The sequence below is a fragment of the Schistocerca cancellata genome, chromosome 1, assembly GCF_023864275.1.
Source record: "Schistocerca cancellata isolate TAMUIC-IGC-003103 chromosome 1, iqSchCanc2.1, whole genome shotgun sequence".
Lineage (NCBI taxonomy): Eukaryota > Metazoa > Arthropoda > Insecta > Orthoptera > Acrididae > Schistocerca > Schistocerca cancellata.
The window spans coordinates 651,314,898-651,329,155 of NC_064626.1; the positions used below are offsets into that span (position 1 = coordinate 651,314,898).

At 39.5% G+C, this 14,258-nt stretch overlaps 1 protein-coding gene across 1 annotated transcript in view; it reads left to right on the forward strand.

The window, feature by feature from the left end:
- Nucleotides 1-3,063: 3,063 nt before the first annotated feature.
- Nucleotides 3,064-14,258, forward strand: part of LOC126183425 (TBC1 domain family member 19) — a 198,191-nt gene continuing 186,996 nt past the window's right edge. Inside the window, exons 1-2 of the mRNA XM_049925394.1 lie at nucleotides 3,064-3,185; nucleotides 13,869-14,057. Of these exons, the coding sequence (XP_049781351.1) occupies nucleotides 3,084-3,185; nucleotides 13,869-14,057 (291 nt within the window). The 5' untranslated portion in view covers nucleotides 3,064-3,083. The remainder of the gene's footprint in view (nucleotides 3,186-13,868; nucleotides 14,058-14,258) is intronic.

A 14,258-nucleotide genomic window follows, 5' to 3' on the forward strand; every position in this document is an offset into this window, starting at 1 on the left:
AACTGAGAGAAGCCGACCTCGGGGAAGATCAGTTTGGATTCCATAGAAATATTGGAACACGTGAGGCAATACTGACATTACGTCTTATCTTAGAAAATAGATTAAGGAAAGGCAAACCTACGTTTCTAGCATTTGTAGACTTAGAGAAAGCTTTTGACAATGTTGACTGGAATACTCTCTTTCAAATTCTGAAGATGGCAGGGGTAAAATACAGGGAGCGAAAGGCTATTTACAATTTGTACAGAAACCAGTTATAAGAGTCGAGGGGCATGAAAGGGAAGCAGTGGTTGGGAAGGGAGTGAGACAGGGTTGTAGCCTATCCCCGATTTTATTCGATCCGTTTATTGAGCAAGCAGTAAAGGAAACAAAAGAAAAAGTCGGAGTGAGTATTAAAATCTATGAAGAAGAAACAAAAACTTTGAGGTTCGCCGATGACATTGTAATTCTGCCAGAGACAGCAAAGGACTTGGAACAGCAGTTGAACGGAACGGACAGTGTCTTGAAAGGAGGATGAACATCATCAAAAGCAAAATGAGGATAATGGAATGTAGTCGAATTAAGTCGGGTGATGCCGAGGGAATCAGATTAGGAAATGAGGCACTTAAAGTATTAAATGAGTTTTGCTATTTGGGGAGCAAAATAACTGATGATGGTCGAAGTAGAGAGGATGTAAAATGTAGACTGACAATGGCAAAGCAAGCATTTCTGAAGAAAAGAAATTTGTTAACATCTGGTATAGATTTAAGTGTCAGGAAGTTGTTTCTGAAAGTATTTGTATGGAGTGTAGCCATGTACGGAAGTGAAACATGGACGATAAATAGTTTGGACAAGAAAAGAATAGAAGCTTTCGAAATGTGGTTCTACAGAAGAATGCTGATGATTAGATGGATATATCACATAACTAATGAGAAGAGAAATTTGTGGCACAACTTGGGTAGAAGAAGGCATCGGTTGGTAGGACGTGTTCTGAGGCATCAAGGGATCACCAATTTAGTATTGGAGGGTAGGGTGGAGGGTAAAAATCGTAGAAGGAGACCAAGAGATGAATGCAGTAAGCAGATTCAGAAGGATGTAGGTTGCAGTAGGTACTGGGAGATGAAGAAGCTTGCACAGGATAGAGTAGCATGGAGAGCTGCATCAAACCAGTCTCTGGACTGAACACCACAACAACAACAACATCATTTTTACACACACACACACACACACACACACACACACACACGGTAAAATCTTATTGTGTTCTCTACTGGACGACATTAGCGGAGTTTTTATAGATCATAGTTTTTTACTCTCTGTTGAATGGTACAAAATAATGATGATAGAGAGAATGTTTGGGTGACAGACGTGAATACACCCAGAGGGACGCAGATCTCCTTCAGAATGCAGCACTTGTGTGCAGTTTGTAGACCAGCACAATGCAGTAACAAAATCCTTGTCCTTCTTCCAGTTCCCATTCTGTCTTTTTCTACTACTGCCTCGTGTATCAGGAGAAAACTTCGTCTGGCGTTGGCCTTACACATCTTACACTGTTGGTGGAGCTAAAACAAAATGTTCCCATTTCCACTGAAAGGTCAGAACATGGTCCTGTCGGATTAACTCAGCTCAACCTGTTTCTAGACGGGATGCAGAAGGTGGTAGATACGGCACTCTCCAACATCTGCTTAGTTTCGACTTAAACTGGAAAGACCACATGCACAAAGCTGCAGGGAGGGTGGGCACAGACTGAGAACCAATAAACAAGATGCATAGGGGCTGCCTAAAAAACCACATTGGAGTTTCACTGTAGCAAATAGGATCGAAAAAGGTGACTCATTTCAAGATACGATAGTAGGATGATTATGATACACTAGTGGCTGTAGTCATTAAAAGACATCTCCATAGGATCCAACACAGGTATGTGGTTGAATGTAGAGACTTGATTCCAAATTCGCATACAGCGTTTCTACTAGAAACTGTTCCGGAGATTCGACAGGCAGTAGACCGCTTCATTCGCACCAGCAACAGAACACGCTCCTCTAACGGTATACTACCCCTTCCACATCGCTGGCAACGGGTTCTACACAACGCTGGTGACTACTTTGAAGAACAGTACCAGGTGCAGACATGTAACTCTTTTGTATCGGTTTTGAATAAATGGTTGCCACTATTTAAGTTCCAATTCTCGTATATATACTAAAATTGATGATGGAATTTAAAAAAAAAAAAGCAGCGTAACTCACCGTGTGCAAGTACCTAGATTATACTAATCAGGTATTTGAGATTGAGGAGAGCACTTATTGACTTGCAACAAACCTATACGAAACATTTTGTAACTGTCGCCCCCCCCCCTCCCCCTCTCAATATAATGTTGAAAAAAGTTTATCCCTTACTACATTTTCACTGATCATGCAATAAAACTTAAGCTTTGCACTTGACGTTTTAATATATTACTCCTTTACTATTTACTCTGTTCGCAAGGCATTTTGCAAACAGCATCCCCAAAAACCACTAAACATACCAGTAAAATTATATCAACGAACGACACTTAGCTCGGGGGATAAGATGTCAACATTGAGATGCGTGAAAAACTAGCTTTTGCTGAAACGGGGAGCCCAAATTACGCGGACTGTACCCAGCTTAACGGTTTCCTATGAACTTTAAGCATAATTTCAAATCTTTCCGCAACTGTTTCTCGATTATACTATGTTAATGTCGAATGTTTAACACATTAACTCATTTGTGACGTAAGCAGACGTTGAAAGCTACCTATTTTATATGTACGTGTTCGATTCTTTAAGAATCGAAGGTTTGCTGATATTAACTATTCGCGTTAGATACGCTACCATGAACGTATAGTACCTCCATGCACGTACGGAAATTGTCTCACAGTCTAGTATAAGCTACTTGTACAGCCCTCACGCTTTCGCAATTTTTTCTACAAACGCTCAAGCGTGCTGAGTTTAAGCGCACTGCGCATGCGTTTGTGGCCACTAAGCGGGATGCGTTGTCTCTGTTACCTTGGCGACGTTGATAAACACGCTCCCGGCTGTCAGACGATTGCAGCAAGTCCTGACGAACTATCATCTCATTATACATTACCGAAAATGGATGACATGAAAGATAAAAGCATACATTTTACAGCTGAAAGGCTTACTGAAGAAATCAAGAAAATGAGTAGTTACAAAAATTTCTATTCGGAGATACAGGTAGGGCTATTGTTTTGTAGCACGTTGGACCATGCTGACAACTGCACAGAAAATGTAATTCCGCTTTTCTTACATGCCCGAGTGTGTGTGTTCGCTCGCGATTGAGTATGTGTGCATTTATTTATTCGGTTGTTAAGCTTCTTAGTTTTCCTTCACCTTGTTGAACTTTGAGCTGTTGTTAGTCGTAAATAACTACCTACATTTTGTGTTAGAAATAGCCTTTATTTGTAAATTCACAGTGAGTCATAAAACAATATTTGGTATCATATGCCTCCCCCGCCCGTCTATCTTTTCACACAAGCGACAAATTATTCGTTTAGCGCTCCCTTCCCCCCCCCCCCCCCCCTTTCCCCGTCAACCTTTCCGTTCACCCTCATACATTTGTTGCTGTTATTTGGATTCTTGGTAAGATTTTTGAAAATACTTACCGGTATAAAAATAAACAGTGACCGCTGATGCTAGCTAATCTGTTTCACACAGTCCAGAGTGCTGCTTAACAATAAATAGCCGGCCGAGGTGGCCGAGCGGTTGTAGGTGCTACAGTCTGGAACCGCGCGACCGCTACGGTCGCAGGTTCGAATCCTGCCTCGGGCATGGATGTGTGTGATGTCCTTACGTTAGTTAGGTTTAAGTAGTTCTAAGTTGTGGGGGACTGATGACCTCAGAAGTTAAGTCCCATAGTACTCAGAGCCATTTGAACGATAAATAAATTTACCACAAAAATATATTTAAACAAAAAACTTGCAATGTAAGTGTTTCAGTCCATTTTTTTATATAAAATGGTACAAATGCCTGACAACATACAAATAAACTCCACCTACTAATCAATCTGATTCTACCCACAGTACTCTTTTCACTTCAATTTGGAGCTATATTGCAACGCATATCATTGTAAGATATTAAATACCGTACCAGTATGTATAAAAATTCGCTTTATAAATGTAGTAGAGGACAAGTATTTTAGTACACTCACGTCGTACAATTCAATTGTTGCGTCAAGGCATCGATTAATCTTTCGTCATTTACTATAAATTTTAAGAAAAGAAATAACAAAACAATTCACAACAAATAATGAACAAAAAACAATTGATATTAACCACGAAAACCACAACGAAACGAAATAGAGAGATTTGTGTATGGCCGTGTATTGAGAGGAAATGAGCTCGGGGGGTCACGTGATGAACAACTGACGGATGACGTCAGCCGTCAAAACTCACGGCCGACGTGACAAAACTTTCTTCTCGAGAAACCTTGCAAATTGGCCTTTAGGCCTGTCTGTTTCTCATATTCCATGTTACGTGTTGTGTCGGCCAGCATGAGCGAAGAAAACAAACTGATTTGAATTTCACGGATTTTTGTCTGATGTCTACGTTCAGGCGATGAGATTGGCTACATTGTGACCGCGCATGTAGTGGCTTACTGATTTGAAAACATCGACCTATGTCAGTCGTCGGCAGAAACGACCGATATTGGTGACACTGTGACCGTAGCCAATGGATGGCCTTCCCATTTCTGTCTTACTTTACTGAACTTCCTATGATTTACCGGTTTTTACCTGTGAACAATGCAGGTATTGTTGACAACAGATATGGTTAGCCTATGCGTATTGTCATCGTAGGGAAAGGGAAGAAATGTATATAGTCACAAATTTTTATTCTGTGGTAGAGGGAGTGTGATGAATCGATCGACGGGGTGTGTGAATGTGGGGTACGGGGTAGGGGGCATTTGAAGGTCACTTTTTTTTGTTTTTCTAGACTATCTCGAAAATTAGGGCTTCTGTCGAAAATCTTTCCCATTACAAAAGTAAATTATATTATTATTTTAGTACTTATCAGACTTCAGCAACTGTAGTCGTATATAGCGAAATAAAAGCAACCAGCTGCATAAAAGAATTTTAATATTTCTCTACCGGTTTCTGGCACATAGTGCCCTTCTTCAGAAGGTTATGCCTATCGCATTATTTGCGAGTGTCAGTAATAAAGTGCGTGTCCGCATAAAACTAATAGTGTGAGCATTTAAAGGTCACTTTCGTATGTTTTTCTCGACCAACTCGAAAACCAGGGCTTCTATCGAAAATCTTTCCCAGTTCAAAAGTAAGTGATGTCTGCACTTGTTTCGCATCTTTGTGCTGCTTTGATGCAGAGACTGTTAAATACTATATGTGTAAACTAAATTGACACTCGGCGGATTAGGTAATGAAGGCAACCGTAAAGGCATTTCCCATTTACCGTCGCCCCCATCAGCCACCGCACTGAGTGTCAACTTAGTCTGCGCGAATGTTACATGATCATGGCATTTTGCCATATGCACTTTGTTATTGGCACTCGCAAACTATGCGATAGATGTAACTTCGTGAAGAAGGGTACTGAATGCCCAAAAATGGTAAAGAAATTAAATTTCCTCCATACAACTGGTTGCGTATTATTTCATTATATTATTATTTTATTTTATTTCGTTGTGTCATTCCATTTGTAAGCTCTATCAAATTTGCAACAAAAAAGGTCCTATTCATTTTTTTTCTCTAGGATTAATAGTTACTGCATTGCAGGGAATGGAAAAGTCGTCGGTTATTGAGAATAATGTTTTAATGACATAAAATTAATGTAGAATATTGTTAAATAATATGGATTAAGAAAAATATTAAATGGTTGTACAAAATATATGTGCAGTAGAACTATGTTAAAGGATAAATTGCATTCTGGGGTTGCAGAAAGGTGGTAACGCAGGTCTGGAGGTAAGAAGCATGAGGGAAGGTACGTCACCAAATTGTGGTCATGCACTACCTTCCTTCATAAGCTTGCAAAACAAGGAGCGAGCAGGCTATTCCCCATTCTTTTTACCACAGCACATCACAAAAAGCAACTATGAGGTGTTTCACAAAGTTATATAGACGTTTCCACAGCTCACCTTATGAATCACTAACAACACAGCGTGCAGACATGCCCGGGGACATTTATTTTCCATAAAGTGTGTTAACACTACATGGAGTAGACATATCAGGCACGAATTACAAATAGTACTAAAGCAAGAAATCTCTGCACCCTATTCTATATTGATAGAGGGAAATTGATTTTTAGCCATCCTGTATGGCAGCTGCAGAGCTTTTGCTTTAGATTTTTATTTTATTTTTTTTTATTTCCTCCTGCTGATTACATATTGTACCACTAGTGTACCAGAAATACAGAACAAAGCAAGTGGAGTAATGCAGTATTACATGAAAATTTTTGGTATCACATATGCATTATACTATTTGCTTATTTGCTAAGAATTAGTGGTTGCTCATAATATTAAAATGTGTGATTGACTGACATTAGGTTACGTGAATGGTTAAAACAGTAAAGTAAATGAAAGTACACGTTTAATCCTAATGACATATATAAATAAATACACATTTTTCAAATTAAAATATAATATTTCTCCTCATTTATATCCTAACAATATAAACAAGTTTACGCTTCATCATCATATTTTAAGTTAAAATACAAAGTTTGTCTGTGTGACATAGGTATCATTTTTTTTCTTTTAAGAGTGGGTTTTTAACTAAGTGGGCTCCTCTGCTGTTATACTAAAGCATGCCTTATAACTCCAAGGATATTCTATGAAGAATATCTTTCATTTCCTGTTGAGAAGCTGTATATTATTAATTTCCATTTTTGTATTGATGAAAAGCTTATGGTATACTTTTATACCTGTCCCAGTGAATCCCCTGGGTATTTTAGTGAAAGTTGCAGAGCCTTGGAAGAAATTTTTCACTTGTCTTGTGTTGAGGTTGTGAGTGTCACAATTTTTCTGAAATAATTCCCTGTTCTTCCAAGAAAAGCAACTTTGCACACCATATATGCTGCTCAATTTACAGTTTACAGACAGGCTATAGCTCCTCAGCATTTGCTTTCCAGGTCTCTAATCTGAATAGAAAAAATAATGTCACTGAGGTCATGTTCATATAGAGGAGTTATTTTTGTGTATTAAGTGAGTATTTATTTGCAGTTGTTAAATTAGCTGTTACATAAAAAGGCTGAACAGCTAACTTGTCAAGTGTCTACACATTGAAGAGCCTGCCTCAGATGTAACTTGCTGTCAATATGTATTCAACAATGCCGATTTCATTGTCTCCACCATCAGTGGATGTAATAGTTTTTGAATCTTTAGGATAGCAATTGAATCACCCATCCTTAGATCCCCCTACATCTTAAGAGATCCATAAGCTTAAATTTGGTTCCTCTGTACCAGAAGTAGTTCACGTATTATGGAACACAACTCAAGAAATTCATTACAGCAGATTACAGTTCTACATTTGTACATGATCAGTACCATTCCATCATACATGTTGACACCTAACTTGCAAGATATGCTGTGGTTGTGTGGTAAGTGGATCCATAAAGTGCAGCCCACTCTACACTTCCTGAATGGAAGACATTTATGCAGTCGACTAGTAACAAAATTGATGGTGAGAGAAGTGTAGTAACTTTCTGGTCATTCATCAATTCACCATGAAGTGCTGTCACAGCAAGATGTCACACTTACCAACCTAATCCCTTTCCTACCAACATTATGTAGGTCACTGGCATCACACAAATTAAGCACTTCTCAACCATTGTTTATAGGAATGTACCTGAAGTGTCCTGCCAAGTGATAGAGTGGTATGCTTGAAGCAATATTGTTTGTTGAACATGAACTCAGTTTAGTACAGTTTGAGGTTGGTGTCCCTGCAGGCAATAAAACTGAAAAAGTCCTGTGATGATGGAAGAATACAACAGAAATAATCTTCTGTGGTGATTACACACCTGGTACCCAACAAGAACGAAGACCCGATCATCCACAGAGGTGATGAGTGGTGGAAATTGGGTCTTCTGTATCGATTGTTGCACAGTGTGACTGAGAGCCCAGTGACGGTGCAAGGCAGCGTTGTCACTGGTGTTGCAGCAGCTGCTTATGCGGAAGAACACAGGCATACAGTCACATGGACACACAGCTGCACATACACAAGTATTCCTCTGGGACTGCAATGGTATTTACCTCAATTTCTGCACCAAGTAGTATCATGGCCTGCACCCCCAGAATCTTGGCAGCTGCCGGAGACTTGACAGCAAACAGTGCAGCAATCTGCTGACAAACAGCTGCTTTGGAATGATGTAGGGGTCATGGCTGGCCTGCAAAACATTTCCAATAAATGTTGTGGCCAAATGTGCAGGGGCCCAGACCTTCACATACTTCATCCATTACCCGTTGATATCTCCATCACAGGAGGCAGGGAATGAGGTACTGAGCATCCACCAGAATAAACTGGAATAAAACAAGAAAGCAATTGGGCAACAAAAAATGATCCTGACAAAAGAAGCAGCACCAGAGAGTGCTGGTGAGTAGAGAGTTAGCTGTGAGATGGACATCCAAGGAAGTGCTGGCAGCAAAGAGGTCCAGTAAGAGAGAAGACACAGCAAAGAAACCGCTACCTGAAGCCACAGAGAAGCATGAGAAAAACACTGAACATTGACACTATGGGAAGAAAAGCACATAGGAAGAACACAGGAATGGACTGCCTGAGTGACGTGGAAGAGAGAACAGAGGCCAGAGTGGAAAGTTACTGAGATGGAAATGAGAAATGTTAAGTGATTGAAAAACACACAAACAGTCGAGAGAGGGCAAAAGTGGTCTCCATCAAAACAATGGAAACAAGGAAACAGGCACAAAGAGTGGCCTTGTTGTCACTGTCATCAGTGCCCTGTCCAGGCACTGCCATCCACGGGGAGAGAGCTGGCCCTGACTGCATCGGCCAGGTGAAATGTGACTTGGAATGGGAGTGTTGGGCTTGTTGTGGCAGAGGGGAGGCAGCTGGGCGACAGATGAGACCGGGAGCTCTCACAGCCACCTGCAAATTGTGAGCAGGTACTGAGCAGATGCAGCTGGAGCAGGCAGCACCAGAGGAGGTGGTTGCAGATGAGCTGATAGTGCCGAAGTAGGAGATGGCAGATGAGCCAATGGCACCGGACCCTATAGCACCAGAATCAGACAGACCCATGATGCAGAAGCTGGCAGAGCCCAAGGAACAGGAAACAGGGAGAGCAGTTGAGGGGAAGGCAGAGAAGATTTCCTGTAGATGTGTTTGACCACATAGGGATGCTATGGTGTGTCGAGCTGCATGTGTGTGCACTTAGCTGCAAGGAGGCAATGACACCAATGGGGCCTGTAATGTGCTGAGCAGAGACACAGGAACCAGTTGTGGGTGGCAGACTGACAATATGCAGACTCCTGATGTGTGGGCCAGTGAAATGCATGAAAGCAGCAGACAGGCCAGCATAGTTCAGACTGGCGAGGCATGTGGCAGCAATGAGTGGGCCATCAATGTGCAGATCAGCTGTATACAGGACAACACTGTAGCAGCAGAGGTGGGCCAGAGATCCACGGACATGCGAAGTGCAGACTAATGAATCACAAGCTGGCCGTTAGTGAGTGGGTGGTGCTGTGCTGAATGATGCACGGGTTGGTGCAGGGCTAGCCGGCAGCAAGGTCACAAGCGGTGATGGAGGCACCACAGTGGGAGATGGAACAGAGCCAAGTCTGGGTGGCAGGAGCAGCAGAAGAAGTGACATCTCCACAGATGGCTGACCAAGTGCTAGTTCAGCTCGTTTCGCAGGAGGACTTCTGTGAAGTTTGTAAGGTAGGAGATGAGGTACTGGTGGAAGTAGAGCTGTGAGATCAGATCGTGAACCATGCATGGGTAGATCAGTTGGTAGCCCACTTACCCGTGAAAGGGAAATCTCCCGAGTTCGATTCTCGGTCCAGCGCACAGTTTTTATCTGCCACTCAGTTTTATATTAGAGTAAATTCTGTGGTCTACCTGAACAAAGTCTGCAGTATCTCCTGCTGTGAGATGCATAGTTGGTCTCAGCATTGGAGTAAAACACAGGATATGATGTGTACGGAGAAGAGCACTGCACTGAGAAACCACACAAACACTGTCACACAAGACTAAACCAGTATCCACGATACTAACTGAAACATATCGAGTACAAAAGAAGAGGACAGAGAAGAAACATACTAAACCAAAATCCTCATCACCAACTGAAGTGTCCTCTCAAGTTGGGGACTAGGGCAGTGATAGTTTGGCGTTCTTGAAATAACAATGTTTATTGAACATGATCTCAATTTAGTGAAGTTTGAGGATAAAGTCCACACATGCAATAAAACTGGAAACGTCCTGTGCAATTCAACAGTAAAACTGAAATGATCTTATGTGGCGATTACATAGCCAGTGCCCAACAAGGACGACATTCCAGTCATGAGTAGAAGCAATGAATGGTGGGAGCTGGGTCTTCCAGAGCAGTGGTTGCACAACTGTGCCTGAGAACCTGGTGTTGGTATGAGGCATCAATGTCTGTGGTGGCTGAATATGCAGGGGTCGAGCCCTGCATATACTACAGCTTTGAGAATGAAAGCATGGTGTCCATGTAGGCTGTATTCTTTTTATTATCTGTGGGTGATTTTCAAGCAAATTTCTTAAACTTGCAGACATGTGCTTGAAAATGACTCACAGTTGAAATCGGCCAACTGCACGTACAGTAAAAGGTACACAGTCTACTTGGACCATGTTTTCACTCTCAAATGCACTGAGGCTGTTAGGCCCACAAAAATAAAATTTTAAACAGTATACTACAGTACTGTACGTAACAGCACATGTCACATCTGCAAGTAGTCGTCATTTAATAAATTGAAAATAGCTCTACTGTATGAACATGAGTTCAGTGAAGTTATTTTGGTTACTTACATAAAAACTGGACAGGATATGCTGAGGAAATATATTGTCTGTAAACCAAAAAGCATGCACTGCTGTTGGTAGAGAAAACTACTTTTGCTGGAAGAATGCTGCAACTGCTTTACAGGACGACTATCAATCATTTTCCCTGTAACAGTGTAGAACGGCATTCAGAGATTTACATAGAATATGCCCATGTGCTTTTCTTGCATTTGTATTATTAGCAACTCATATACGTACTCAATGGAACATTAACTCACTTTCTGGAAAACTGACACCACCCCTCCCCAACCCTGCCAAGAGTGTCTGCGCATTGTCACTATTCTGGTCCAAGCTGCCGGAGATAGTGGTCATGTGTGTTTGAGATAATTTCCTTGTGTGAATGAATGTGTGTATGTTTCTTTTCTCACAAGGGCTGTGGATGAAAATTAATGTGTAAATCTCTTTTAGTTGTGCCTATCTGCAGCATGTCAACTTTAAGGTAACTAACAATCTAACTTTTCATTATAGTATTGATATTCCAACTTTGAGTTTTCATTGTTTATACATAGTTATTTGTCAGCATAATTTACAAGTTGTTTCATAATAAATGTTATAGTGTTTAATGTTCAGCAGACATTGTCTGTATGATGTCTCCAAAGTGCCTATTTTCAAATGTAATTCCCAAAATAATTATAGCAGTAACTTCTTCCAGTCTTGTTTTAATTGCGAATCCATCATGAAAAGTGTGATCCTTGTAGTTACAGGTCTCAGAAGAGTATCTTTTTTAAGGTTACAGTCAGGAATCAGGCATCTTGTTCTAAATCAAGTTAAAACAACAGAAAAGCTCAACAAAATGCTTGGGAATGCACAGAAAAGTAAGGTTAGCTTATAACTTTATGAGGCATTTGGATTCCTCCCTATTCTGTCAGACAGCAGTAAGCAGTTAATAGTGTGCGTTTTCTTCAGGATTCTGAGAGGAAAAATGATCTGAAAGTTATATTTGGAGCCTACAATTTGATCTCATCAGTTAACCTTCAAATACAGGCAGATAAAGAGAGTAGGCAGATATGAAAGTAGGACCATAATCAATAATGTTTTACATATGTTTGATATTGTGTCAACTGTTGGGAGCAATCTCAATTTTTATATTATTCTTAAAAACCAGGTTGACCAAGATCACTAGTAAATCTTTTTATATGTTACTGGTTTCGACAGATCTGTGCTGTAATCATCCAGTGATGACACCACAGATCTGTCAATGCCAATAATCAATAAAAATATTAACAATCAATCTTGGCAAACCTGATTCTTAAGAATAATATGATTATGTTTTCTTTGTTGAAGTTCAAAGTAAGAAAACAACTGTATACCCAGTCAAAAATGCTATCTCTGATCCTGATGCACATTTAGTTGGGAGAAATAAAATGATACTTTACAGTATATATACTCCTCAGTGGAAATCATTTAGAATAATTAATTATTTCAGAATGAACATTTTTAAGAACAGTTTACAAGAAGTGACCTGGAATGAAATTTATAATTAATCAAGTGCTGGCATAATATTTAATGTAAGTCATAATAAATTCATATCATTACTTGAAAACAGCTTTCTACATGAGCTAATAAGAAAGGACATTAAACATCCTTGTAAAAAAAACCTTGAATCACTAGAGGATTAAATTATCTTATGAAAGGTAAGGGAAATGGCTATGTTGACAACAAGAAGTAAAGATCCTTCAGTATTTGCACACTACAAAAACCACTTATAAATGCTAAGAAAATTTATTTAAAAAATCAGAGGACTTGCACATTATGTCAGAAATCAATAATTCCAACAATACACTTGAGGCTGTATGTAATGTAGGAAAATGAGGGAAAGGACAACAAGTCACAGAAGAGGATATTGTAACTATTAATTTAAATAGAAGGGCTATAAATTATTAATTACAGATAGCAGTAATGTTTAACAATAATTTATTAAATGTAGTAGAAAATGTAGATACAAAATGTTCAAGAGAAAACTCAGAAGATTATGTTGAACAAGCAACATACATAAAACTCAATTATACTGATGTCTCACTCACTTCTCCTTTTTTAAATTAAAAGCTCATTTGAACCTGTCGGTGTTTCCAATAGAATACTCAACACGTATTCCCATGTAGTAAGTGCTGTCCTTTGAAATATGTAATGCATCACTGACTCAGTGCATTTTTCCAGAGAGACTAAACTGTGCCACTGTTAAACCCCTCCATATAAAGGCGACAGGAGAGATGCCAGTAATAAATGAACCATTTTACATCTTAAATCAGTTTCCAACATTTTTGAGAGGGTTACATATTCTAGAATAGTAGCCCACAACACCAATAATTTTTATGAGTTCTAGTTTAGTCACTTGTTCCAGTACCATTGATTGGGATGGACGCCCAGGTATTCTGGCATGCTTCAGTCCCTTATTATTTATTTGCACATCTTAAATTTTGTACAACATTTGTGAAATTATTGTTGTTCAGTCTGTAACTAGGGTGTTCTTAGTTTTCACAGAATAAAATTATTTCTTTTATTTGCACTTGTTTCACTGTATTTTGACAAGTCACTGTTAAAATATTGGGAATAGGTTCTACAGTAGAAGAGATAACATTGACATTTTTGAAATAGTTGTTATAGAAATCAAAAATTAAGCCAGGTGACCAATGGCAAATGGAATACTCTCTCTCTCTCTCTCTCTCTCTCTCTGTCTGTCTGTGTGTGTGTGTGTGTGTGTGTGTGTGTGTCAATGGAAAAGTAAGTTAAGCACTGGTCTTCTGTAATATTCAATTTATTACTTCACCCACAATTTTTGTTATATTGTTAAAAAGTCAACTGATATAAAATTAGTTCGTGTTTTATAAATGTTTCCCAATTTTATGATAAAGAATTTCTTTATCTGTTGCATTATCAATATTTCTGTACAGAAAATGGTGTCGTCCACTTGTGTGAAGCAGTCAAATTTCAAAGAAACATTACTTGAAGCAATTAGACAAGCAGGAATGGAAACAGAATTACGAAACACTGTCTTTCACTGGATTAGATCTCATAACAATTATGACTGTGTGAATGGCTATCCATTGAAGGAACCACTTGCATACTTACGGAAAGCACAGGTAGTAATGTGTTTCTTAAAATACAATAACATCTTATGAGGTTCCCAGTATTGTTATTTGTTTTCCTCAAGCACTTACCTTCACTGTGTGTGTGTGTGTGTGTGTGTGTGTGTGTGTGCGCTTGTGTTTGTGTGTGTGTTTACCTTGTATACATGTTATGTTCTCTAAAGTTAACAAGTTAACAATTAGCAAAAGTGATTC